This window comes from Lygodium microphyllum, chromosome 21 (genome assembly GCF_053477565.2).
Source record: "Lygodium microphyllum isolate KBCC chromosome 21, Lygodium_microphyllum_v1.1.10, whole genome shotgun sequence".
NCBI lineage: Eukaryota > Viridiplantae > Streptophyta > Polypodiopsida > Schizaeales > Lygodiaceae > Lygodium > Lygodium microphyllum.
This window is the reverse complement of record NC_141155.1, coordinates 39,754,096-39,780,869: the sequence shown is the minus strand read 5'-3', so window position 1 is coordinate 39,780,869 and position 26,774 is coordinate 39,754,096. Positions and strand designations below refer to the sequence as shown.

The 26,774-nt window shown below is 43.6% G+C and overlaps 1 protein-coding gene across 2 annotated transcripts in view; it reads right to left on the bottom strand.

Annotated features, from left to right (window-relative positions):
- Positions 1–7,633: 7,633 nt before the first annotated feature.
- The window catches only part of OVA5 (Lysyl-tRNA synthetase, class II), a 126,488-nt gene continuing 107,347 nt past the window's right edge, over positions 7,634–26,774 (bottom strand). For both annotated transcript variants that reach the window (XM_087661272.1, XM_087661271.1), the window contains 7 exons: positions 9,749–9,841; positions 9,568–9,672; positions 9,278–9,487; positions 9,102–9,196; positions 8,885–8,975; positions 8,583–8,759; positions 7,634–8,477 (listed from right to left, as the gene is read on the bottom strand). In XM_087661272.1, coding sequence (XP_087517398.1) covers positions 8,388–8,477; positions 8,583–8,759; positions 8,885–8,975; positions 9,102–9,196; positions 9,278–9,487; positions 9,568–9,672; positions 9,749–9,841 — 861 coding nt within the window. In that variant the 3' untranslated portion in view covers positions 7,634–8,387. The remainder of the gene's footprint in view (positions 8,478–8,582; positions 8,760–8,884; positions 8,976–9,101; positions 9,197–9,277; positions 9,488–9,567; positions 9,673–9,748; positions 9,842–26,774) is intronic.

Here is a 26,774-nt window from a genome sequence, read left to right as displayed (position 1 = left end):
AGGTGACATGGTTTTCCTACGAGTTTGCCCAAAAAAAATCTCCTTATCTTTGGGGAAATTTAAGAAGCTAAGTCCCAAGTATTGTGGACCATATAAGGTGCTAAAGTATCTAGAGCCAAATGCCTACAAGTTGCAACTCCGTACCAATGTGAAAGTACATAATGTATTTTATGTCAGTCTATTGAAAGCATATGTCTCTAACCAAGACCGTGTACTTAACGAATGACCAAGAAATTGTAATGCCAAGTCAGGGAGTCCTCGAACTACAACCAAAAAAGATACTTGACATGCGAGAGAAGACTCTAAGAAGCGAAGCCCTTAGAGAATAGATCGTCCAGTGGAAAGACTACCCTGGCGAGGATGCCACTTGGATTGATCACGAATCGCTATGTAACCAATATCCCCAGTTTCATTCGAGATTAGAACATCTCGATTCCTCTAAGGAAAAGAGGATTTGATATCCCAACTTTAATTTAAAATTTTTCTAACTTCTTCCAAAATGGAATTCAAGAACACTAAAATCATAAAATAGAGAAGATCTCGAGAAAAAAGACCCGAGGATCATAACCCAACATTTTCCGAATCGACAAGGATTGTAGCCCCCTGTCACAGAAGTTACCACATGAATGAGAGTTATGAGTTATATTAGTCACTACTAGTGGTCCAAAAATATTAGATTTTTGAACAAAAATAGTATTATTTTTTATATTATTTTTTATAAATATCCTAAAAAGCTATGAAAAATTCTAGAATAAGGTGTTGTGTAAAAAAACAAGTGGCTTTTTTAGCCAATTTTGAAGATTTAATGCAAAAAGAAGGATTGGTGAAATTGTGTGTCACGATCAAAGTTTACAAGCAGCAAACAGCACTTCGAATAGGGAGGAGTGATCTGGAAGAATTCTAGCAGGTGTCCTGCAGTTTTACCCCCCTTTCAGAGCTAATGAAACCATCAGATTTGTGGTCTAAGCATCAGATTTCTAATCTTGCCAAGATCCCCTCCATAAAAAACTCTTCTTCTTAGCCACAACCCTTCCTCTCTAATTTAGCTATAAATAAAAGGCATGGGGAGCCATTGGGAGTAGTCTGAGCAGCAAGAGGAAAGAGACCCTTCTCAGGAGTATAGAACAAGTAAGAGTGAGGTAAGAGAAGTGTGAGCATGGAAATTTCTCCTCAAGAAGATAAGGAGGATACTCTTCAAGCTCTCGAATTCAATTTCTCCATCCCTTCTATCATATACCTTCCTATGGAATCAAGACTCTTCTCAATTTCTCGAAATCTCTGGTGATCGATTTTCCCCCTCTCCCCAATCAATCAAAATTTCTTCAATCTAATTATCCCCAAGTTCGTTCGTCAATTTTCCTTTTTTGCAATCTCGCAATTAAAGATCATGGCCCGAAGAAGAAAGCTATGAAGATCGCAAAGGTAAAAGCTGCCAATAACGTTGCGGACACAATTACCACAAACAAAATGGCGAGTACGGGGATTACAAACGAAGCCATGAATACCATCAACCAAGCACCCATCATAGATCTTCATGTACTAATTTTCTTAAATAAAAGTAGCTAGCATGCCTTATCCCATGAATATGCAATAGAAGTTGCATGTGAGAAATAAGATTTTATTCGATTCCTACATATAATTTCTTTGAGGAATTCTTAACCATGAATTCCAAGGGATAACTTGGGTCTGTACAAGATGAACCTAAGCAAGTACAAGGAAGATATTGTATCCCTTACAGATTTAGTATTTCTGATTTTTTTGTTGATCAAGTGAAATATTTGATAGACAATAATGGACGCTAACCCTCGATATATAAGAGACCTTGAGATGCAATTTCCAAATGATATTGTTCGTAATTAAACTAACCATGATTTCCTTTTATTGAGAGCAAAGACCCACGAAACTCCAAGGGAGTTATCCTCAAGTATGAAATTCTTGCTTAAATTCAATCTAAGCTAATCCCCAAGGAAGAGGGAGTCCAGGAAGACTATTGGAAGGTATTGCCACTTATGCTGATTTGCCTCGAAGTTATTTTGCCACTTATGCTAGTTTGTCTCGATCTTCTTATTTTTGGAAATATAAGATTTATCTTAGAAATAAACTTGTTAAAAGTTTATGTATAATGCATTCGAAGTAAGATGTTGTGATTGTAAGCTAGGTATTGATCTTTCCTAAAATCATCAAGCTAAAAGATAGATGACTGAGTATAGATTCCCGACTCAGGCAATATTATGGTGAACACAAAACACCCATTGAGGCAGTGTTCTTGATGGCACTAGACCTCCCCAAGGCCAGCATGAATAAAACTTACTCCAAGGGGTTTTTCTTTTCTTGTTTCACATGAGTGAGTTTAACCAATCATGACCCGAAAGGTCTTGTCGTAGGGAACTCTAGTGGCGCTAGGAGCAGCTGAGGATTCCAAAGGGCTTTGGTCATAAACTCCTTAGGCTCTTACGAACTACCAACTACCCTTTGATTTCTAGACAGTGGTCTAGAAGTTTCAATACTAGTTGGGGAACGGAACTTGGAGAGAGTAATACTTTGAATAGAAAACATTGTAAAGGTCATTATTTTTTTTTGAAATGAACTATTAAGAAGGAATTGCTTTACTTTGTTTTTGTGTCATGAATTAAGGGCGTGTAATGAATTTGTATCATGAGATAATTCAAGGAAGCTGATTTTACATGTTAAACCTAAAGTGGTAGGTAATTAAATAACTAAAACTACTCTCTCAAGGGAAGTGGGAGGATGGACCCCCGACGAATCTAAACCTATGGCTGGCCAGTCTCGTAAGCCAAGAGCTTTCCTAAGAAGGAATAAAAATCGCACTTGATGGACCATTAGAAACCCAAAAGACTAACTCACATCACTTTAGAATCTACTAATATTAATTAGCCACTAGTAATAGATTTGACTAGAAACACTTAGGTCGATCCTCATGGGAGCAGCCAGAACTTCCACTACAGGGGTAACTCAAGCAAGCCTAGTTAGAGACGAAGTTTAAGAAATGCTCACAAATCTTTGTCTTGCAATTAAATGAGGACAATTCAGGTCAGCCCTCTGAAGTATCTAATGATTTAGCCTTGCGTGCCCTACTTGAGCAGTACAATGATCTATTTCAAATGCCTACAGTCCTTCCTGCTAAGAGACAAGTGGATCACCCACTTGATTTAGAGCCCCATTCCAAGCTAGTAAACAAGCTACCTTATAGGCTCTCCAAGTGTGAACATGAAGAGGTTGCAAAGCAAGTCAAGGAGCTGTTGGAGATGGGTTTCATTGAACCTAGTTCTTGCCCTTATGCATCCCCTATCATGTTAGTCAAGAAAAAACATGGCTCTTTCCACATGTACATCAACTACAGAGACTTTAATAAAATCATAGTGAAGAACCACTATCCCATCCCGTGGATTGATGACTTAGTGGATGAGTTAAAAGCGGCATACTTTTTCACTAAGATTGATCTATGCTCTGGCTACCATCAAATTCGTATGAGGAAGGGAGATGAGATCAAAACAACCTTCAGGGTTGATCGTGGGCTTTGTCATTTTCTAGTGATTCCTTTTGGGTTGACTAACACCCTCGCCACATTTCAGAGCACTTGACACATGTCAAAAGGGTGTTTGACATATTGAGAGAGCATCGACTTTTTGCTAAGGAGAACAAATGTACCTTCATGCAGATATCTATGGAGTACTTAGGGCACATTGTGAGCAAAAATGGCATATAGGCTAACCCGAAGAACGTGCAATGTGTTAGGGACTGACCCACTCCATCCATCACCACTTCATTGCATAGCTTCCTTGGTCTCTCTTCATTCTATAGAGGCTTCATCAAGCACTAAGCCACCATTGCAGCACCTTTGACTAATCCATTAAAAAATGAATCATTCTTCTGGGATGCCACTGCTAATCATAGCTTCAAGTAGTTAAAGAACATGCTTACTTCCACCCCCATCCTTGTCTCCGCTGACTTCTCTAAATTGCTTACCATTCATTGTGATGCCAATGGCACATGTATTAGTGCAGTATTGTTGCAACAGCATGGTGTGATTGCATTTGAGAGCCGCAAGCTTGATGAGAAGAAGATGCAAATGAATGTGCATGACCAAGAGATGTTGGTCATCCTCCATGCTATCAAGAAATGGAACCACTATTTGTATGGCAACCGCTTCCAAGTAAAAAGTAACCACTAAGTTCTCTAGTACTTCTTGACTCATTCCACTTTGACTCCTAAGAAAAGGCAATGGGTGGCAACATCACAAAACTATGACTTTGACATTTCTCGCACTCGGGAAAAAGATAATATCGTGGCTGATTCACTCTCTCAAATCTGAGCATGCAAAGTATCCACTATTTCAAAGTTGCATAGTAATTGGATTGAAGAGCTTCAAGAAGCTTATTTGCTAGATGATCACTTCAGCCACATCTTCTAGAAATTTTGGTATGGAGTCTTGACTGAAAACTTCCAATATCAGCTCAAGCATGACCTTATTTGGTCCCATATGGCAAGATCGTCATCCCACACACTTCCCCCTTCACACAGAATATCATGGAAGAGATACATTCTTGCCCCACTGCTGGTCACTTGGGTGTTTTCAAAACATATGATAGGATTTCCAAGAGCTTTCATTGGTAAGGCTTATGGAGGGATGTCAAGGACTTTGTGACCAAATGTGTTCCATGCCAATAGAACAAGGACAGTACACTTAGACCCGTTGGCCTCTTGCAAACCCCTCCCTATTCGTGAAGGGAAATTGACTCCTATCAATGGACTCATATTCATGTTCCAATGTATCACATGTGTACATTGTGTAGCTTGAAATATATACTGCATTGTGTGCAATACAAGGAAAGCAAAGTAGCTCTACTACTGCACTATCAACCAATTTACAATCACTCTCTCTCAATTCACATTCTTACATTTAACACATCACAAAATGCACATAATATTTACCTACCAAGCACTACCATCTTGATTAATGGTACCTCCACTATCACCTCACAATCTACTTTACAATTTTTTGTGTGTTGATAATCTCATATAACATGTCTCACACACGGCATATAGACTTGTATCCATGTATCACCATGACATTTCACACCTATCACCAAGTTTGGCATGCTAATGGTCTTGTCCACTTCATGAGTAGATTCTTTGCATCATTGTCTGATTCATAAGAGGCATAATCGTTTATGATAAAAGATACATGAAACATCTTAATCTCAATCAAAAGGCAAAAACACAATAAGATGAAATTGATTTGATGCATCTATTGTGTGACAAACACACACACGTCTATCCACGCACATGTGTGAAAGTTTCTTTTTCTTAATGTATAGGTGCTCATTATTAATGCTATGTACTGGGTAAAAGTTGGCCTTTATCTTAACCTTTCAACCCAACGATGAGGCATGACAAAGTCATCTAATCCATAGTTTGCACCCATGACCTCCCCACTCTCAATTGCCATTCTCTTACGTCTACCTATTTATTATTGTATGTTCCATATTATCAAAGTCCAAGTGGCTTTGGTTGAATTCAACCTCATGCTTGCCCAAGGAGTGCCCATTGGGGCTGCTAAATAGCTTTATAAACAATCATGTGCTATGCTCTAGTGATTCTTTACAAGGCACACAACCAAATTTTATATCCTAATTGACATCCCTTTAGATGTCTTGCTTGTTAAAGCTCATAAACTTGAGGCCACACTATAAAAGCGTCATCCCACAATTCACTAAGATTAATCCAGCTTGCTACTTCATTAGAATACATGTTTGAAATATACAAAAGGTTTTTCCCCCCTTCGAGTATGTGTCAAACAAAACAATAAAGCTTTGCCTCAACAACATGGGGAAGTTATAACACGCTACACATTGGAATGAGATGTACTGCCACAAAGAAAAGTCAGCAACAAGAGGCATGTTGCTACATATAAATTCCTACATCAACGAACACTAAACAAAGGAGTTGTATATTTAGCAATGCCCCAACTCTCTCAAGGTTAGTACGTCAGAGAACATGTGATATTCAATTATAGGTGATACGAGTAGTACTTGTAACAACATCCCAACTCACTCAAGGTATGCCTTTCAATGCATAAAACATGGTGTGATTTTCAAATACTAGGCAAAAAGGAAAGTTGCAACCAAGGGCTTCCATACTAGTTTTTTACTAACACTACTACACAATCACATCTAGGTCATAGCTAGCACCATTACTTGGTACGACTCAACCACCAAATGTAGCCATGCCATAGGCCTATTGGATATATTCAATACTCTTTCCAAGGTTTTGCAAAACGATTATGCATATCCTCAATAAAAGACACATGGTGATATCTTCAAATACTAAGCAGAAAGAAAAGTTGCAACCAAGGGTTTCCATACTAGTTTTTCACTAACACTAGACTGATAGACAATCACATCTAGGAGGTCATAGCTAGCACCATTAGTTGGTACGACTCAACCACCAAATGTAGCCATGCCTTAGGTCTATTGGATATATTCAATACTATTTCCAAGGTTTGCAAAAAGATTATCTATATCCTCAATAGAAGACGAGATGATACAAAGCGATTTAATCGCATAAGACACGGATGCTTTCTTCAGGATTTGGGATTCACATGAGCAACATGTGGTCAAGTACTGCATTGCTCTTTATTTATTTATCGCTTAAGCCTTGTAGTTTTCACTTTGACATGTATTATTCGATTTGAAAGCCTCTTATACAACTATTTTGTACATTACTTTTGTGTTTTTTGTCCACAACGAGATTTTTAAAACAATAACTTTTCTTTGAAAACAAGATTTGTAATTGAATCAACACCCTTCGGCTCCTTAACAAACATCCAAACTCTTCCTACTCTAGATTACCCTAATGATTGGTAGCCACTTCAATGTCAACCACCATACACAAAGCCTACTTGAGCTCACTGTACACGAACTTACAAGGCCCTATAAGATGTAGAAGGTGGAGCATGAACAAAAGAAGAAGAAGAAGAAGAGTATGGTCACACACATGATTGCATATATGAAAGTCAAAAGTAGAAGATTAAGATAAGGAAAATGTCATAATTATGAAAGCTTAAGACTATTCATGACAAATATAACAACTACAATTGATTTTCTTTTAGAAAACAATTTCCACTACTAAGCTAAGCTCAAGACAAAAAAAAAGCCTAAGCTTGCTAAGACAAGAATCTATGGCCAGTTCTCAATTGTATGTTATTGTCATCCACGCTCACAATGCCCCTCTGATTTTTACATGTAGAACATAAAAACCTATTCTCCACCCAAAATGGATAAATTCCTTAAACCCCCAACCCTTAGCAACCCCATGCTAGAAAAATTGTAGATCGAATATTAGTTGAGCCACTTAACACATTGGTTTGGTTAAGCGAGATTACAAAGTTGTGCCAATGCATGAAATAAAAGCGAGATTATGATGTGGTTAAATGTTGTATCAAGGGGTGCCAAAGTAAGCTAGATCCTTCATTTCCCTTCTCTCATCACATGCTTTTTTCTTTGTAGCTTAAAATCAGTCCCAAGAAAACCACTTAATGAAATGACAAACCCAAGGTCAAAATTAGGGCCAATTGTTAACCCAAAATTTTTTAAGAGTTTATGTCTGACAGTACGGCTAATTTGTGGGGCTTTAAACATTAGAAGGCAATCTTTTCATTAAAAATCAAATATTTTTTTCCAACTGTCTGCTTCAAGACTCAAAATCAAAGGTTCTTTGGGAAGGGAACATCACCCCAATTTTAAGTTTTTTAAAAGAACATTTCACCCCAATTTTTGTTTTCCATCTTTTCAGCCTATTTACAATCCACAAATCATGGGGTTTTGGGAACACAATGTACATGCTTACATCTTTTATGTGCTTATATTGGCCTTTTCTAATATGTACGGAAATGATTTATCCGATTTCAATACCAACAGCTTCATTCTGATATCTTCATCCGAGCAGAATATGAAGTTCAAGGCCTGTAAAGTACGCCTTCTGTTGAAAGATGGCAAAACGGGTGCAGCATTTTGTGTGTATGCATGCACATGCACACGTGTTCTTGCACACGTGGTAATGCGTAATTTCCAACTGGCGAGACTTTTCTTGCCTTAAATCGAGTAAAGCAGGTTTTACTTGACCCTTGGTCTCTGCAATGAGCAAGCTGTTGCAATTGTTTTACTTTCATCCTTGCACTTCATGGTGGGTTTCAAGGTAAGAATGGGTTTTACAAAGCTCTTTATGTCCGAGTTGTATCTTACTTCTGTATGTTTTGCCGTTGGTGAATAATTTGGATATGAAAACACACCCAAAGCTGCGTTTCAATCTCAGCATCTTATCTTATACTACAATCAGCACCAAAAAGCCTTGTATTGACACCCGTATCAAGGAGATCTGAGAACAGGGAAAGCAATGACATCCCTAATACTGGCACTATCTGTCAGCAACATCACTAATCTGTCAATGCCAATACCCTGTCACAAGATATATATCTTAGGCCAGGAATTTGAATACTTAGAACAGAATTGTAATCAAACTTGAGTCGACAAAAACTCCTTGTAAGTGAGAAAGAAACCCACCATCCCTGCTGTAGGAGGCATGCCATATTCCAAAGCTGTCAAAAAATCATCATCTAATTCAACTTGATATGCATCATCCTCATCTGCCTTGGCAGTAGTGTCACTGGCTTCCTTTTTCTCTGCAGCTACAGCCACGGCCTCATTGTGGGTCCTGACCTGCCATTCCAGCCGTTGTCTCTGAAGCCAACCAGAAGAGAGAAAATGGTGAGTTCCAATTCACAAGCTTAAATAAAGCTTGAACAAGACATGAAAAGCTTAGGAAAGCATTATCATCACAGTTAAGAAAGGTCCACCATTCATACCTGATCCATTGGATCTGTCAACTCTGAGAAAGCATTTGCTAGCTCTCGTCCATAGATGAAAAGCTCAAATCTCTCTGTAAAACCTTCAAGGCTGTTCTTCTTGTTAGTTCTTAAACATACAGACATGTCAGTTATATTGCTAATCAAGGTTTGCACCTTCAAAGTTGTAAGGTTAACAAAAACAGAGAAGTACAACCAAAAAATAAATAAAAATTACCTTCTATGTTTTTTTGCAAGTGGAGAAACTTCAATAGGATAATCCGTGACGAAAGTAGGCTGAATCAATGTTCTTTCAACTAGCGCCTCAAAGACCTAAATAGATGAGCTGTTAGGAGTGTGATCACCACTATAAATAGCACAGATCTGTCAGAAATATTTTGCAGACAGACCAACCTCATTCAGAACTTGACCAACAGATGTGCATTTCATAATGATATGTCCAAACTCATCAGGAGTATCCTGGACAGAAACTAGAGACATAGCAGCCCTCTTTGCAGCATTCACATCCCCCATCATCTTACTAAAATCAACACTGGTAGCCTGTGCTACCAGTTCAAGCATGCTTGCTCTTCTCCATGGTCTCTCTAATGATATTTCAGTTCCCTGCCATCCATGAAAAATCATCAAACAAAAACTTACATAACATCAACAATGTCATATCAGGATGTTCGTGTTCCACTTACTTGATAATTGATCAGATTGCTTTGGATGCAGTCTGATGCACATGATGTGATTAGCTCCTCTGCTAAATCCATCATTTCATTGTAATCTGCATATGCTTGGTAAATCTAAAGCACAAACTATGGTCATTAGAAAATGACTACACAAGTATTTCTGCTCGAAGTCCTAAGTGAAGCCCAATACCTCTATACTTGTGAACTCAGGGTTATGCCGAGTTGAGATGCCTTCATTCCTGAAGATACGGCCAATTTCATACACCCTCTCAAAACCTCCAACCTACCCAATAGATTTATATTGGATTTTTGTAAGCAAGTGGACCAACGATTATTAGAGTGGATAATTCAATTGGTTCTACTCTATAAACAGACTGGAGGACTGTTGATATTCTTCATCACTTTTGCAAGCCACAAAAAAGCACTAGAAAGATCATAACACGTGTGTGACAATTATGTGAAGAAAAGGTGAGTTTTGCAAAGGAGAATAGTGTGCGCAACAAACAGTATCAGTGATTAAACTCTCGAACACAGACTGGAAGAATGCTGAATGAAATCAAATAATGATACAACAGGCCTTAGCTCTTCTACATCTCTAGGACCAAGGCTGAGGGATGAGGCAAGGAGTCCAATGTCCACGGCATAGTTGTCAGGTACGAAAGGTACGATATGGTACGGTACGATACAATAAAATATGGTACTAAATGGTACCTTAAGATTTTATAAGGTACAGTATGATATTAGTACGACAAAAAAATAACTTGATTATTTTGGACAAAAGATAATAGAATAGAGACTTGAAGTCTAAATAGAAATGCTATTAGAGTATATAAGATGAGTACTTGAGGGTAACATGCCAAAACTTAATGCAGAATGCACAACATGTGCTACTGCTACCTACAACTTATTACTACATAGATGGGAGTGGATACATTATACATGCATGATCATACAACTAAGAGAAGTATGGGCTTGAGAGAGAGAAGGTTGAGAGAAATTGTTTGAATCTCAAATAACCTAATCTCACAGGAGAATCATATTAATATAAGGAGCATTTAGCTCATCCCAAAGTGCAATTCGAATGGGAAAGATGCATCCATTAAGTTGGTACCTTATGGTACTGATACATAAGGTACGGTACCTAAAGTATGGTATAGTATCAAACCTTTCGTACGTGGTACTAGTGCAACTAGAGAGAGGAAGAGGCTAGAGAGAGAGAGAGAGAAAGAGAGGAGAGGCTTGAGAGAAAAAGAGGGTGTGGTGTCCCGTCCTATCGTCGCCTAGACCTGCGCGCCTGAAGACTGTCGCCTGCAGACCCGCCTCACGACTGCCGCCTCACGACTGCCTGCGCGCCTCACGACTACCTGACGACTGCCTGCGCGCCTGAAGACCCACCCACCTCATGATTGCTGACGCGCCTGAAGACCCACCCGCCTGACGACGGCCTGCCTTCTCTGCCTGTGCCTGCCTGCTCCGCCTGACGACCCACCCACCTGTACTCATCTGTGGCCGCCTACTCCGCCGGTGACTGCCTGCTCGCCTGACGCCTGCCGTCTGAAGCCTGTGGTCGCAGAGCACAGGCTTAGCCGCAGCCTGCTCCTGCTTGCTTCTTTGTGCGTTTTAGGTTTTCGACCAAAGTTGCCTTTCGTCAAACACGATGCTGTCCATGGCGCATTGTATACCTGCGGGCCTGTGAGGCGCCTTTGACATACAGCGCAGAGAGGAGCTACGCTCTGTCCTATCCGAGCCTTGGAAGGAGACGGCACTGTGCTGAGAGCACTGCTTGCTGTGCCTGTTGTCCATGGGTGTTTGCCATGTGCAGTTTGTTGTGCCGAGTCAGAGAAAGAGAGCCATCACCTGGCAGCACACGACTGCAACCCTGCGCAGATCACAGAGCTGATCTATGCCTGTACATAGAGAGAGAGAGAGAGAGAGAGAGAGAGGGGGGGGGAGAGCGGCCTGCGCGTTTCTCCCGTCAGATCTTCACTCGGCCTCTTTCCAGTATACGCAGTGATACAATATGGTTGGTCTGAATCTGGATTTTATAGACCAAATGGTGGCAGCGCTTGGTCCTGATTCTGATACCGAGGAACCCGAGGATATGGTTCTGTGCACTGAAGAGATGCCCCCTGGTCCTGACCTCCAGCCTGCAGGCAAATGCTCAGGTTGCTTCGGATCGTTCAGGATCGTTCCTATGCTCAGGTTGCTTCGGATTCTGTGGACTCTCAGGATGTTGACTGGGAGCATTTGCTGGAATTTGCTAACACTTTGCTTGGCGATTATGTTCAACATAATTAGGAAGTCTTTTCTGACTCTGCACCTGAAGATGTTCTGGAAGCCACTGTGGACCCGAAAACTATCTTGCGCTCCTTTTCAATATTTTATAATCGCGCTGTGATACTCTTCTTCACTAGTAGAATCCCATTGCTTTCCCGTATTTGCCAAAGGCTGCACAGTCTGCTACAAGGGGAATGTGTTGAAGAGATTTTTGTTGGGCCCTGAGGTTTTTTTGAGGTGTTGTTGAAATCTGAGACGCACCGTGCTGCTCTCCTATCTAAACTGCCTTTGTTTTTTTATCGCCGTTTGGTCCATGTTGTACCATGGCGCCCAATGGCAGATTTTCAGCATCTGCTGCAACATGAATGCACTGTGTGGGTTGAAGTGGAAAATTGTCCGGCTGTCTATTGGCCACTGTTGAAAGACGCTATGGCCGTTGTGGGCACTGTTCTGGTCCCTCCCAAGCCTAAGGGCCGTGAATCGCAACGGGTTGTGTATGTTATGGGACACTGCAAGGAAAAGGCCTGCTTGGTTACGTCTCAATTGCTCTGGCATGCATCCTTTACACTTTCGTTTGAAATGGGACAATTTTGCAGGACATTGCTTTTCCTATGGACAATTGGGGCATTTTATGGCCGAATGCCTAGAGCAGCAGCACACTTCAGATGCTGGGCATGTTGCGCTGTCCATGGAAGATATGGTGTGTGATGCTCCATCGCAGGATGCTATCCACCCACCTAAAGTTTTGGATAAAGATAAACAACAGGTTTCGGATTTAGATTCCCGTGGCACCGACTGGGTTGAAGTACACGCAAAAAAAGGCAACAGGGTTGTTGCTGGCATGGAGAATACTGTACCTAGTGCCTCACAAGATTCCATGCGTACCTATATGCGTAGGAAAGAATGTTGTCTTCAGAGTACTCTGCTCCTGCTATGGTTTCCTCTGTCCCCTGTCCTCAGCCCACTAGGAGAGAGTATTCGGATCGTCCAAAGGGTCCACCTGCTAAGTTGGCTTTTGATACCAGATGCAACGTCATTACCCCATGGGATCGTCGTTATCCCCGTTCCATCCCCAAGCCAGCAGATATGCCGTCTACCTCCAAATCTGGTCCTCAGAACTCTTTTGCCGTATTGGCGGATTTCTTGGATGAGGGAGTCCTGGACATTCTCGCAGAAAAAGTCAAATCGAGGCAAGCTGTGCCTCGTACTTGATTTTGTTTTAAATACACATGAAAATAGCCATGTGGAATGTGCGAGAAATTTGTTCTCGCCACAAGCAATATGCCATGTGGACTATATTGCATGAGAATCAGTGGGATGTCTTGTGTGCTGTTGAGCACATGAGTCACAGAGAAGCCGGAAAAGTTGTGGATTACCATGGCTTTCGTTTGTTGTATGCAGGGACACAGGCCATGCATTATTCGGGTGTGCTCATGATTGTACATGAAAAATATCAGCCTGTTCTTATTAAAAATGATGTACATGGCCGCTTTCTAGAGATTGAAATTTTATTCGAAGGGGAGATCTTATGGTTACTTGGCTTCTATGCTCCGAATGATCCTTTATCTCGCCGGGAGCTTTGGCATACTTTGCAGACTTCCTTGTCACTTGGCAAACGGGGCTTCTTGATGGGGGATTTCAATATGTGTGTTGATTCTTCCCAGTCCACATCGGAGCATTCGGTAATGGACACGCCGAAAAGTCGTATATGGCATGAGTTGGCTCTTACTGTTCTTAAGTAAGATCTCTGGTCCTGGCTACACCCGTCTTCTACAGGGTTTACTTTCCATTCTGCCCAGTACGCAACAACATGGTCGCGGTTGGACCGCATATACATCATTCAAAATGATGATTTCCTTCCTGAGATGCTCGAAATGAAAGTGTTGCAGCAATATGCCTTGTCGGATCATTTCCCTCTGCAGCTTGAGCTGCTTGCACAACCCATTGCACCTTTTAAGCAATTTTTGGAGAGACTCCCTTTGCGTTTCAACTCGTCTTATTTGAAGCATGTAATCTTTCAGGGCTATATGCAGCAATTGATTGATAGATTCTTATTGGACTTCTCCTCTCAGGGCACTGCTTCGTTTGAACGATTGCTCTCTAATGTGTAGCGGGTTGCTCGGCAGTATGGGATCCATCATGCCTCCCTTTGTCGGCGGCGTCGACAAGCAGCGGAGGACCTGCTGGCTTTGGTTCGTTCTCTGCTGGTGGACACTCCAAATGATGCATTTCTACTAGCACTGGCAATGCGGGTGGCTGATCTTATTAAAGAGTTTCAGTTGAAATCGTATCAGCAGGCCAAATTGCAACATCTGACGGAGACTTTGTAAAATAGTACGTGGCAGACTTATAAGTTCTTTCGAGCTCTCCATGCCTCTCCTGCTCGAGAGAATATGACCAAACTCCAGGATGCAAAAGGCCACCTGGTCCTTGATCCGCAGACTATTGTGCATATGTGTAGGAATTATTTCCTCGACCTTCTTGGTTCCACTTCTCCACCTTTAGTCCAAACTACTCAGGCCCGTTCGGTTTTTTATAACCTGGTCCGCAATCAGGTTCCGCAGGACATGCAAGCTACTATGGAGTTAGATATTTGTGAGACAGAGGTTATGGACGTTTTGTTACACTTGCCCAAGGATAAAAGTCCTGGCTGGGATGGTCTCACCAATGAGTTTTTTGAGACTTTTGCTACCCAACTGGCGAAACCATTGAAGGCTTTGTTTCAGCAGGTGTGGAAAACGGGGATCATGCCTTCCTCATGGAAAGAATGACTTATTAAACCGCTTCCAAAGATTCCTTCGCCGTCTACGTTGAAACATTGGCGCCCAATTTCTTTGATGGGTTCCATGTATAAAAATTTTTCCAAAGTAATGGCGAATCGGCTCCATAAGCATCTCCCTGCCATTGTGCACCCTCTCCAATATGGTTTCATTAAGGGTCGAAACATTCTGCACAATGTATTAAATGCGCAACTGGCGATTGATTATGCAAGGCATTCTAATCAGGAGGTCGTACTGATTCAATTGGACCTCGAAAAGGCTTTTGACTATCTGGACTGGTCTTTCATTGTGGAACTTATGTCTGCTATGGGCTTTGGTGCTCGGATGTCTCGTTTGATCTACACCATCAATGCTGCGGCGTCTTCGCGAGTCATGCTGAATGGAGGTGTTACCGAGCCACTTGTCCTTGCCCGCTCTGTCAGACAGGGGTGCCCTTTGAGCCCTCTCTTCTTTGCCCTTGCAACTCATCCAATTCTTTCGATGTTATCTCATATGGCAGCTTCTACTCAGTTGGCTGGATTGTCGCTTCCTTCTGGACAGCACTTCATTAGTCAATCCTTGGCTAATGACAACTTTATGATTTTGCATGCGGACAAGGATAACCTTCGCAAAGCATTGGATGTTTGGGCTCTCTTTGGTCAGGCGTCCGGCCTTCGCATCAATGCGTTGAAATCAACCATTCTCAGCTGCACGAAGTCGGATTTGCAGTCATTGGACTGGCAGGATATGGTTGTTCCTCGTGGCTCCATTGTCAAGCATCTTGGGTACCCTTTGGGTGTTGATATTCCCCCAAAGCAGCTTCTGTAGTGGATTTCTCAGAAACTGGCGGCTAAGTTTCTGTATTGGAAGTCTCAGGCCTGGGCTATTTTAGATGCCCAAACTCACATGCTGGCACTCCATTGGTCTCTTTTCCACGCCATGTGCTCGGATCATCGTCCATGGGTCCTTATAGCCCGTTATTTCCTTGAGGATCATGGGCTTCTGCATGGCAATACCCAAATCCGAAGTTCTTGGTAACATGTTCTTAATGCTGATTCGCGGTTCTCCAGTTCTTCTTCATCGTTGCTTACCCATTTGGTATGTTCCTGGAAACTCGTCCTCTGGAAGGCTCAGTGGCATCCAGCGGAGGATCGCTTAGCTACTAATTATTTTCAATTGGAATTGCTGGCAGTCTCATGGTTACTTTCATTGGAAGGTAAACACGAGCTTCGACCACAATTCAACCGGATGGCACGTTTGGGCTTAACTTCAGTCCCGGATGCCACCCTTGCCAGTCGCAATGTGCTAATATCGTTTCGTACAGCTAGAAGGCTTTTCAAGATCTCTCGTGGATATAGATATTTATGGGAACAACTTTTGATGGTGCTCCAAAGCAGACAACCCTTTCCTGCCCTTGCTTCGGATCATCCCTGGCAGGATTGGGACTTTGAAGGCCAGCTGAACTTAGGCAAAGCTTCCGCTAACCAAGTGTATCATATTCTAATTCAAGATCATCAATGACTGGTTACTAAAGCGAATACTCTATGGGGATTGCCTAAATCCCGATCATGGTGGAGGGCAACTGTGATGGAGGACTGGTTGAACAAGACACCCTTCAAATATAAGGTCTTTCTTTGGAGGGTAATGATTGGTGGTCTTCCGCTTGCTTTAGCTCTTTCCAAGCGACGAATCTCCAATGGCAACTATTTCTTTTGCACCACTAGTGTGGAATCCGCCCGTTACTGATTTATTTCTTGCCCCATCGCTAAGAAAATCTGGTCATTCTTGTCAGCCATTTGGCAAGCGGTGGTTGGTTTCTAGCTATGCCCCTTTGATTGGGTTTTTGTGCAGCCCAAATACCCCACTCCGGCACAGCCACATATGAAGCTCGTGTTTCACTTTCTTCGATATTGGGGCTGTTGGCATAACTGGACCATTCGGAATGCTTTTCTTTTTTATTCCGCCTATAATGTTCCATAGCATATTGCTAGGCTTAAGGGTCTCTTGTATTGGCAGCTAGATCTTCTCCGGCATTCTAACATGCTTTCTCGGGAGGACTTAGGTCCCTGGCATATGGCAATTTCCTCTACGTCTTTGACATGACCTTGTAACTCTTAGTACTGGAACCTTTTCACATGATGGCTTAGTGTCATCATGTATCTTGTAATCAAGTAAACTTGTACTTTTTTCGTAATTAATACAATTACCTTTTACGGAAAAAAAAAGAGGGTGTGAGAAGCTTGAGAGAGAGAGAGAGAGAGAGAGAGAGAGAGAGAGAGGCTTGGGGGAGAAATAAGAAAGAAAGAAAAAAAAAGAAATGAGAAAGAAAAAAAAGAAAGTTGTAGACAAGTAGAGTGGCCAAAAAGTGCCCATTTTTTCGTACTAAATCATACGGATACGTACCATACCATACCGTACGGATCAGTCCGTACTACGTACGGACACAAACCTAGTCCATGGAGTGGCTTGACATAACTGCACTGTCATGGCTGATCATGGTGGCAGCACCTGTAGGACTCAACAGTGTGCCCTCTGGAGGGATCAGAATGCAGTCCTCTAGGCAGGGGAGTGTTAGAGAAGACACAGGATAAATGTGGACAGCAATGAAGGGCACAAAACACAATCCTCCATAATACCCCCCCCCCCCCCAAAAAAAAGACATCTTCAGACATACGGGGGATGTCAGAGAAGACACCAGATACATGCAAACTGCAATGAAACAATCGAAACACAGTCCTCCAAGTTGATAAAAGAAAAATTGTTTCCAGATGCAAACCTCTGCTGATGGGAAAGGCCCCTATGAAGCTGGGCGACTGCGCTAGAATGTATGCAACTGGCTGCAACAGCAGCAGCAGCAGCTCCCTCAGTGTGATGACAACACACTCCAAATCAAGGGTGGCTGGCTGAGAACAAGTAGGCGGCAAAATAGGCTGGCTGAACAACAGCCTCCAGATAATCAAATCCTGCAAAATGGAGATGGGCAGCAGGCCTCTAATTTGGCTGCAGCCAGCAGACACGCAGGGGAACACCAATTATGTAGGCACAACTACAAACAGCTCCAACATAGACAACATTTTAAAAAAAGGGAAGGGCCAGTGTGTATTTACGTCTTTGAAAAGCCTGAATAGCCTATGAGACAAAGGAATGAGTACATCTGACCACATCGTCTCAACTCCAAAACAACGATGAAAATGAAAAATGAAAAATGAAAAAACAATTAAATATCCTGATGCTTACGATCCTAAGGACTGCAAGTGTGGATACCATCATGTACAAAATGCTCTCTAAATGACACTTCAATGGACCTCTAGTATCCCCCCCAATCAATAGGTCCATCTAGAACTATTGTATACTCCTCACAGAAATGAGTACATCTGACCATATCATCTCCACTCAAAAACAACAATGAAAATGAAAAAAGAAAAAACAACGAAATATGCTAATGCTTACAATCCTAAGGACTGCAAGTGTGGATACCATCATGTCCAAAATGATCTCTCAATGACCCATCAGTGGACCTGTAGTATCCCACCCTGATCAATAGGTCTATCTAGAACTACTATACTCTCCTCACAACAAGAATGGTTGTCATGGGGTGGTCCAAGAGAGTAGGCCTGCTGAGAGGAGGTACTCTTCTCTAACGGCAAGTGATGAAATCTGCTGAAGCTAAGGATGCCAAGCAACAAGGTGGTGGGCACAATGCTCTATGGAGTGTGGCTGCCCAGTCTAATGTGACCCCTCTGACTCACGGATGGATAGTGTAGCAGTGCTTGTTGTTGTGCTAGTGTCCAACAAGCTAGCTCTAGAACTCATGATGAAGAAATCTGTAAGAACCCACTAGCTTACTGACTCTACCTCTGTCTTTTTCCTATTTCACAAAAGTTTATCTGTGTGTCCAGAGCTTCAATAAGAAACATACTAGGCATCTCTAATTCTCATTACTCCACCCTATCCAAAGGCCTGAATGCCTCCTGAAAAATGAAATCTTTCTCTGATCTCATAATATGTAATATATTGGCTGAGTATGTGCCCCTCAAACTCCACCTCCCAGTGGCACAACAGGCAAATGCATGCATCCTCAAACATGTGTGTATACCATCCTGTCTCAATCTTGAGTTGGTGTGATAATCTGCATATCTATCCAATAGCACTACGTATCCCATAAGAGAGGTGGACATCCATCTCGGCTGGCCTGACAATGAGTCCCCCGGCAAACGTGTGTAAGAAATGGCACTGGTACAGTCATAGTTACCTGGAACGGGGAACAGGAACGGGAACGGGAACACCTGGAACGGGGGGAGCGTCCAAGGTCGGGGAAGGGAACGGGGGGAATGGCACATGTCTTAAGTGCCCCAAATATGCCTTGCATGACACAAATTGCCCCAAAGAATGTCCCTCTAATTGCCCCAACACCTCTCAATGCTTGAAATTGACCCAAATGTCCCGAAATTGACTCGATTACCCCCATAGCTCCAAATTGCCTTGAATTGCCCCAATTATCCCAATTTCCCTTGAAATTAGACAATATAAATGGATGAATACCTTGGAATTGAGGATAGGCTGAAATTTGATTGTGATTTGCAAGAGTTGATAATGCATCAAATTTGAATTTTGCATGGACTCCTAATTAGCTTGTGGGTTGTCTTGACACTTTGAATCTTCAACCCGAGAGAGAGAGAGAGAGAGAAGAGAGAGAGAGATTAGTGTGTGCACATTAGGCAATGCAGATGGGTAAACATGTGGTAGGAGTGTGACCCAAGCAAAAAGAAAAAACCGGAAGAAACATCAATTCTTGATCAACAGGCCTGGAACGGCCGTTCCAAACAAGGAACGGTAGGGAACAGCCTTGAGAATGGCAGGGAACGTTCCCTGGCCATTTCACCTCCTTGGAGGGTTTGGAACACGTTAGGCCGTTCCTATAGGCCGGAACGGCCGTTCCCTATTTCTATGGGTACAATGCCATCTTTATGCAAATGGGCTATGGGGGACGCACCCATGTAAAATCTATACCAATCTTCACAATACCTATCTTGTTAACTCAATTCGCTCAATATGAGTGCGATCTAAGTATGGGAAATCCAAGTTATACTATAATGGTGGAAGTGCATCCATTTGTGATCCATGTGTCCTAAACGACAAAAACATCTCTGCATACCAACAATGTATCTCTCCTCTCTATTAAGCTAAAACACGCTTCACAACTGATCATCAGCTTTGAACAGTCCCAAAAAAAGCTTGATTAATGAAAAACCCAAATTTGGTGCACGGTCGATAGAGTTTCAGTGATCCTCCAAAACACTAATTTCTCGGGTACCCTTCAACAACTATAAATAGACAAGCTGACCACCATTCAACCTCATCCTTTTGTGCAATTTTCTTACTCTACCGTGCAAATTTCAGGCATCAGCCACCTACCATATGCTATCCAACCATCATCGACTGCAGCCCATCACTATCCATCCCTAGGCAGCCTATTTCCAACCATGGTCTTGCTGTTTAAAGATCTCCATCTACTGTGTCATCATAGCACCTGATCAGCCTGCGTTTTCGCCGGGCAATAGGCTGCTACCATCTCTCCCACTGGGCAACTACCGTAGTACCTGTATTTTTTCTGTTAAACAGGCTATCTATATCAGCAAACACCTCTCCTGTTGTCACCTGATAGTTCTCTACCTCAACACTCTTTCATTTCCGACTAGTGGTTACTGCACTTGAGATCCATCTCCGATGGACGTCGCTCTCTGACACTACATTGCTATACACTTGTGCATTCTATACTCTCTTACATTCATTTATAGCATTTGTTCACTCTAGAGTTTCTTCTCCCTGTGTTTGTCTTTGTGATTGAGTTTTGGGTTTTTATATTAGCATCACCTTCTTCCATCTTCACATTTTCAAGCTCCTTCAAAAAAAAAAAGCATGCCTCATTCTTACCAGCAAACATGTGCTCGAGTGTAAGCCATGCTACTCGTGAAGTAGTAGCAAAACGAATATGTGGAATTATCAACCGCTAAACTGCCAATGAAATAAGTGGTAATGCTTGCATATCCCCAGTGTCCTAAGCCCTCTGAGCAACTGTTCTTTGGGGTGGTGGTTATGCAGCAACTTCTTGCCTTTATCCATGTCATGCTACTTATTAAGAGGTTATTGCTGCACCCTCTTGCCTTTTCCACGACCCCCTATTTGTGGAGGGTTTACAAGAGCCAATTCACTAGGACATACTTCTTCCCCACTAACATAATCCCAAAGACCTTTTGCTACAAGCACATTTTTCATCATAAAAGACCACAAAGAATAGTTGTTGCCATCCAATATATCCTCTCATAAGTGAAGACATCATTCTATCCATGAGCTGCCATGATAAATGTCACTTAATCAAATGCAAAAAGAGCAATTACAAAAGTTAGTTGACCTGAAAATCTTCAAATTCCCAAAAATTACAGCAAATGCCAAGTTGTAATCGACCAACTATAGTCAAAAGAACCACTGAATCATGTCACACTTAACCAATATTGCCTCAATGTCCTAAAATTTTCCAGATTTCAACAAACATGCTGTCCAAGACATAAGAATAAGAGTGCCTAGTAACACTAAAAACACAAAAGCCCTAAAATTTTGGTTGTCCAATGTGCATAGTTTTAGTCAATTTCAGACTAAAAACACATTCCATGTACCAATGTCTACCAAAAATATAAAAACCCCAAATAATCTAACCCAAATATCTGCAAATTTCTTCAATTCATGCATTGAATCACTTGCTAAAGCAAAAAACGACTTGTTCCTGCAAAAGCCCTTTGCTTTCGCTCTGAAATTCTGATTAAAATAATAAAATATATCTGTGGCAGCTGCACAGATCTGAATATATGCTGACTTGGCAACTCGAGAGCAAGCAGAACCAGTTGTGAGCTGTGTGACTGCTGATGTGGCAGGCTGGAACAGATCTGGAGCAGTTCTGCACTGCATGGGTGCTCACATGGCAGTTCTGGACTGCACCTATAATATTTGGGTTTTCTGGACCGCGCCTGTGAATTAAGGGTTTTGACTGTTCTAAACAACCATGACAGGTTGTAAAGGTTGAGAAGAACAGAGAAGGTGTGTTAGAAACAAACGTCGCCACAGGCAGGAGCAGTACATGGGCTGACCGGAGAGTGAAGAGAGCAAAGAGACAGCTGACTGAACAGCTCTAATACCAAATGTAAGATTGAAGTACAGCAATGGAGCAGAAACAAGCGAACACGACTGAGAGAGAGAGAGAGAGAGTGGTCACAGCACGACAGTTTGCATAATAGAATGTGTAGTGCAAAGTACGAAGTATAACCCTTAAGACTTTAGGGTTGTGAAAGTGACTTGAGTGCGTTCACACACAAATGTATCTATTGCGCGGTAAGTGACCAAAATGTGTAATGTAGATACATAGATGAAAAAGAAAGTGACTAGGGGAAAAACCTCTCCTACAAGGAGTAAAAAAGTGCCCCAGTGTCCTACATGTGAATCATTGACACTCCTTTGTGTGAGTGTAGGCATGACTAAAACCCAACATCTGTCAGAGTGCAGCGGTGCGGAAGAGTAGGACTGAGAGAGAGAGAACGCAGAGAGAGAAGGGAGAGAAAGAGACAGTGGACAATGAAGATCTGCTGTATAAAGAATGCTGAATACAAAGATATACACGGGCGCAGTGCGCTGGACTGCATATCTCCACCTCGACGATGCGACCTGCTGTCCACCTCGAAGTCTGCTGCAGTCTGCACTATCTGCTGTCTGAAATCTGTGAACAGAGACAGAAAACTGCACGGCACCGGTCTGTAATCTGCAACAGAGAAGAGTGACCAGACTGCTGGAAACGTCGACTATAAATAGTCGAACACTGCCATGAACTGGGGCGCCAGAAAATAGGGCGCAGCCTGGAATAAGTCGGCTGCATTTAATGCAGCCGACTGGGCTGCAAGCAGTCGGACTGCCACGTGGCAGTCCGACTGCACAGTCCAACTAACTGTGCAGCTGCCCTCCAAAGCAGGCTATGATCTCTAACACCCCCTCTCAGAGTCTGGACAGGGCAGAAGCCTGAGGGATCTGGAATGTTGCCGAAGTAGAGCCTAAGGAAGCGCCTTCGTAAACAAATCCGCAACATTGTCCTCCGTCTTGCAATACTCCACAGTGATGGTCTCATCCAGAAGCTTTTCTCGGATGAAGTGGTACTGAATCTCAATGTGCTTTGTCCGGGCATAAAAAACAGGGTTCCTTGCCAAGGCAATGCAACTCTCATTGTCACATCGCAGCAATGTAGGACGAGTCTGGGGGCACCCAAGCTCCTCCAACAATCTCCGAAGCCACACAACCTCGCATGTGGTGGAAGACGCGGCCCGATACTCCACCTCAGTAGACGAAAGGGCTACCGTGGGCTGCTTCTTGCTACTCCATGAAATAACACCTGTACCCAAAGTAAAGCAGTAACCTGTAGTAGACCGCCTGTGGTCCACGTCACCGGCCCAATCTGAGTCACTCCAACCTGCAAGTACAAGATCTGACCCATCTGTCCCTGCGGGGTAATGAATCCCCAAATCAGACGTCCCCCTCAGATACCGAAGTATCCTCTGAGCAGCCTGCCAATGCACCGTCTTAGGTTCACTCATGAACCCTGCCAAGAGCCCAACAGCAAAACATAGATCAACCCTGGTGTTGAGAAGCCAAATCAAGGACCCTATCAACTGTCGATAGCCGGACGCATCCGCCAAAGGAGAAGCTGAATGGGAAGTGGCCTTCCAGTTCGGATCCATAGAAGTAGAGAGGGCCCGACAATCTTCCATCTCAAAAGACACCAAGAGCTCCTGTACATATCTCTGTTGGGAGAGAAAAATCCCCCTCTGAGACTGATAAATCTCATGGCCTAAAAAGAAATGGAGTAGCCCCAAATCCGTCATCTCGAACGTCCGATGTAAAGCTGACTTTGTCTCCTGGACCTGCTGTGCATCATCACCTGTGACAATCAAATCATCAACATATAATACAAACAGCACACAACCATCCTCGGAAGTGTGAACATACAGCTGCGGATCGGCCTTGGACCGCCGATATCCCAACTGAGACTGGAGGAATGAATCAATCTTCTCGTTCCAAGCTCGCGAGGCCTGCTTGAGGCCATACAGGGCCTTCTTCAACCTGTAGACTTTTCCATCTGAAGAACCAAAGCCAGGAGGCTCCTCAACGTAGATCTCCTCCTTCAAATCACCATTCAGGAAGGCCGACTTTACATCCAACTGATAAACAGGCCATCTCCTATGGCCAGCCAAAGCAAGAACAGCTCTAATGGTTGCCATACGAGCTATGGGGGCAAAGGTGTCATGACAGTCAATCCCTGGGCGCTGGGCAAAACCCTTAGCAACAAGGCGAGCCTTGTGCTTATCCAAAGTACCATCACTGAGATATTTGGTCTTGAAGACCCACTTGACTCCAATCACCTTCTTCTTCGGGGGGCGTGGCACAAGTGACCAAGTGTCATTTCTCTCAATAGCCTTCAACTCAGCTTCCATAGCTTTCTTTCATGGGGCGGACTGTAAAGCCTCCTTCACGGAGGTGGGCTCTCGGTCCTGCATAACACGGGACATCAAACAATAATTGAAGCAAACAAGCTCCGAAGAATGCGTCTAGTGCCTCCGTGACCGCCGCGGACCATCCTGCGGTCCCCACTCCTCAGGAACCCCCTCGATCCCTGAATCACGGAGTATGTCACGGGCCCAGCGAGGAGGAGGCCGAACCTCCCCTCGGCGTTCTCCATCAGCAGAAGACTCTGGAATGTCCACCGGGGTAACTCCTCAGAAGGGTCCGGTGGAACAGTAGACTCTGTGTCAGAAACAGAATCATAATCAAAAGGCACGGGCTCCAGTGGAACTGTAGAAGGAGCCCAACTCTCCCCTGGATCTCCAAGAACGGGATGCTCCTCACCCGTTGAAGTAGCCGGAACCTCTACAAACCGCACATCACGGCTAGTATATACATCCCGCTTGACGGGATCATACAGTCGGTAGCCTTGGGACTAGGAGCTGTAGCCAACAAATACCTGTTTGCGGGAAGCCGCTTCAAATTTATCACGGTGAGCCTTGGGATGTGAACATAGGCATCACACCCAAAGACTCGAAAGTAAGAAACATCTGGCTTCGTCCCAAAATAAGCCTCAAATGGAGTCATCCCTTCCACGGCCGAAGTAGGGGATCGATTAAGGATGTGGACTGCAGTAGCCACAGCCTCGACCCACAAAACCTGAGGGGTCTGTCGGTGCTCCATCATGGTGCGCGCCATCTCGATCACACTGCGGTTCTTCCGTTCTAGAATACCATTTTCTTGAGGAGTATTGGTATTGGCAAACTCCTGGTGAATTCCTCTATCTGCACAAAACCGAGCAAATTCATTAGACACAACTTCCGGCCTGATCAATTCTCCTCAAAGAGAAGCCAATCCTTGAAGTGCGAGAAAGCTTCTGACTTTAGTGCCAAAAAGTAGGCCCATGTCATCCTGCTCTAGTCATCCACGATCAACATGAAGTACGAGCTCCCACGCAGGGACTCATTCCTCATAGGGCCACATAGATCCGTAGATACTAGCTCCATCGGTGAAGTAGACCGCCCCGAAGCGATGTGGGGAATGGCATCTCTATGCTGCTTCCCCCGTATGCAGGAGACACATGGCTGCTGGCTCACCACTATATCCGGCAACCCTCGAACAAGCTGTCCACGTGACGCCCTCCGAAGATAGTCATAGTTCAGGTGACCAAACCGAGCATGCCATAACTCAGACTGTGACTGTGAGGTAAGAAGAAGAGTAGAGAGGGCAGTGAAAGACTTCAGTTTGTAAATGCCGTTCTCCTCATATCCGGATGAGAGAACCTTCCTCGATCCACGATCAAGGACTCGCACAGTAGAACTGTCAAACTCCGCCAAAAGACCAAGGGAGCAAATCTTATGAACTGAAAGGAGATGGTACCCTAATCCTGGTACATGCAAAACCTCTGAGGTATGGGTGCCACCTCGTCCATCCGGAATAAGCTGCATCTTACCCCGACCTGCAACAGAAACTGAAGAGCTGTCTCCAATGAGAATCTGCCCACGCGAGGGTCGCAGCTGGGCAACACCATCTGATGAAGGAGTCATGTGCCGTGAGGCACCACTATCAACAATCCACTCTTGAGCCTCGGGAGCCGTCATCGCAGCATCAGAAGCATTCGGTGAAGCGTCCTCAATGACAACTAAATGTAGAAATGCAGCTGATGAGCGTGCAGCCACCGCTCCAGAATCCTTAGTATCCTTCTTCTTGGTGTCCTTCGTGTCTTTGTCAGGGCAATCCTTCTTCCAATGGCCAGTCTTTCCACAAATGTGACATGTGGAGTCTTTGTCCTTGTCCTTCTCCTTGTCCTTCTTGGACTTGTTATCCCCCTTCTTCTTCTTTTGGTCCTTCCCCTTCTTCTGAGAGGCTTGACCTGTCAACGCCTCCGACTTGGAAGCATTCTGTCCCTTTAACTGTTCCTCTTGGTCCAAGACCATAGGAACCAACTCTTCCCGGCGAAGAGTATACTCTCGCCCCGAAGCAATAAGGGCAGAGTAAAATGTACCGAATCGTGGCGGCAACTGGGACAATAGTGTGATCGCCATGTCTTCGGAGGAAATCGGCTTCCCCGCATTCTGAACCTGCATCTGTAGCTGCCTTAGCTTGTTAATGTGTTCCCTTAGCGAAGAAGACTTATTGACGGACAAGGTCCGCATCTGTACCTCCAAAGAAACCCTCTTCATCAGGGTCATCCGATTGTACATTTGATCAAGCTCCAGCCATATCTCACGAGCCACCGTTAAGTGCTCGATGTGAGCGATCACGGCTGTAGTGCATGATAGAAAGAGAAAGGATCGAATCCTGGCATTCAGTTTGTCCCAATGAGACTGGGCCCTGGCCAACTCCACACGAGCATCGGAAGAGAGTTTGGACTCATCTCTTACCGAAGGCCGGTCAATATCCTCCTGTACCAACTCTGCCAGATCATAGGACTCAAGGATGGCCAACATCATAACGCGCCAAATGCGGTAGTTGTCGCCGTCGAGCTTCTGATCTGTAGGAAGAGCCGGTAAGACAGGCACCTTCCGGTCCATAATCGCCTGGAACTCCAAGTCCATCTCTGTAGACATCTTCACCTGCAATGCC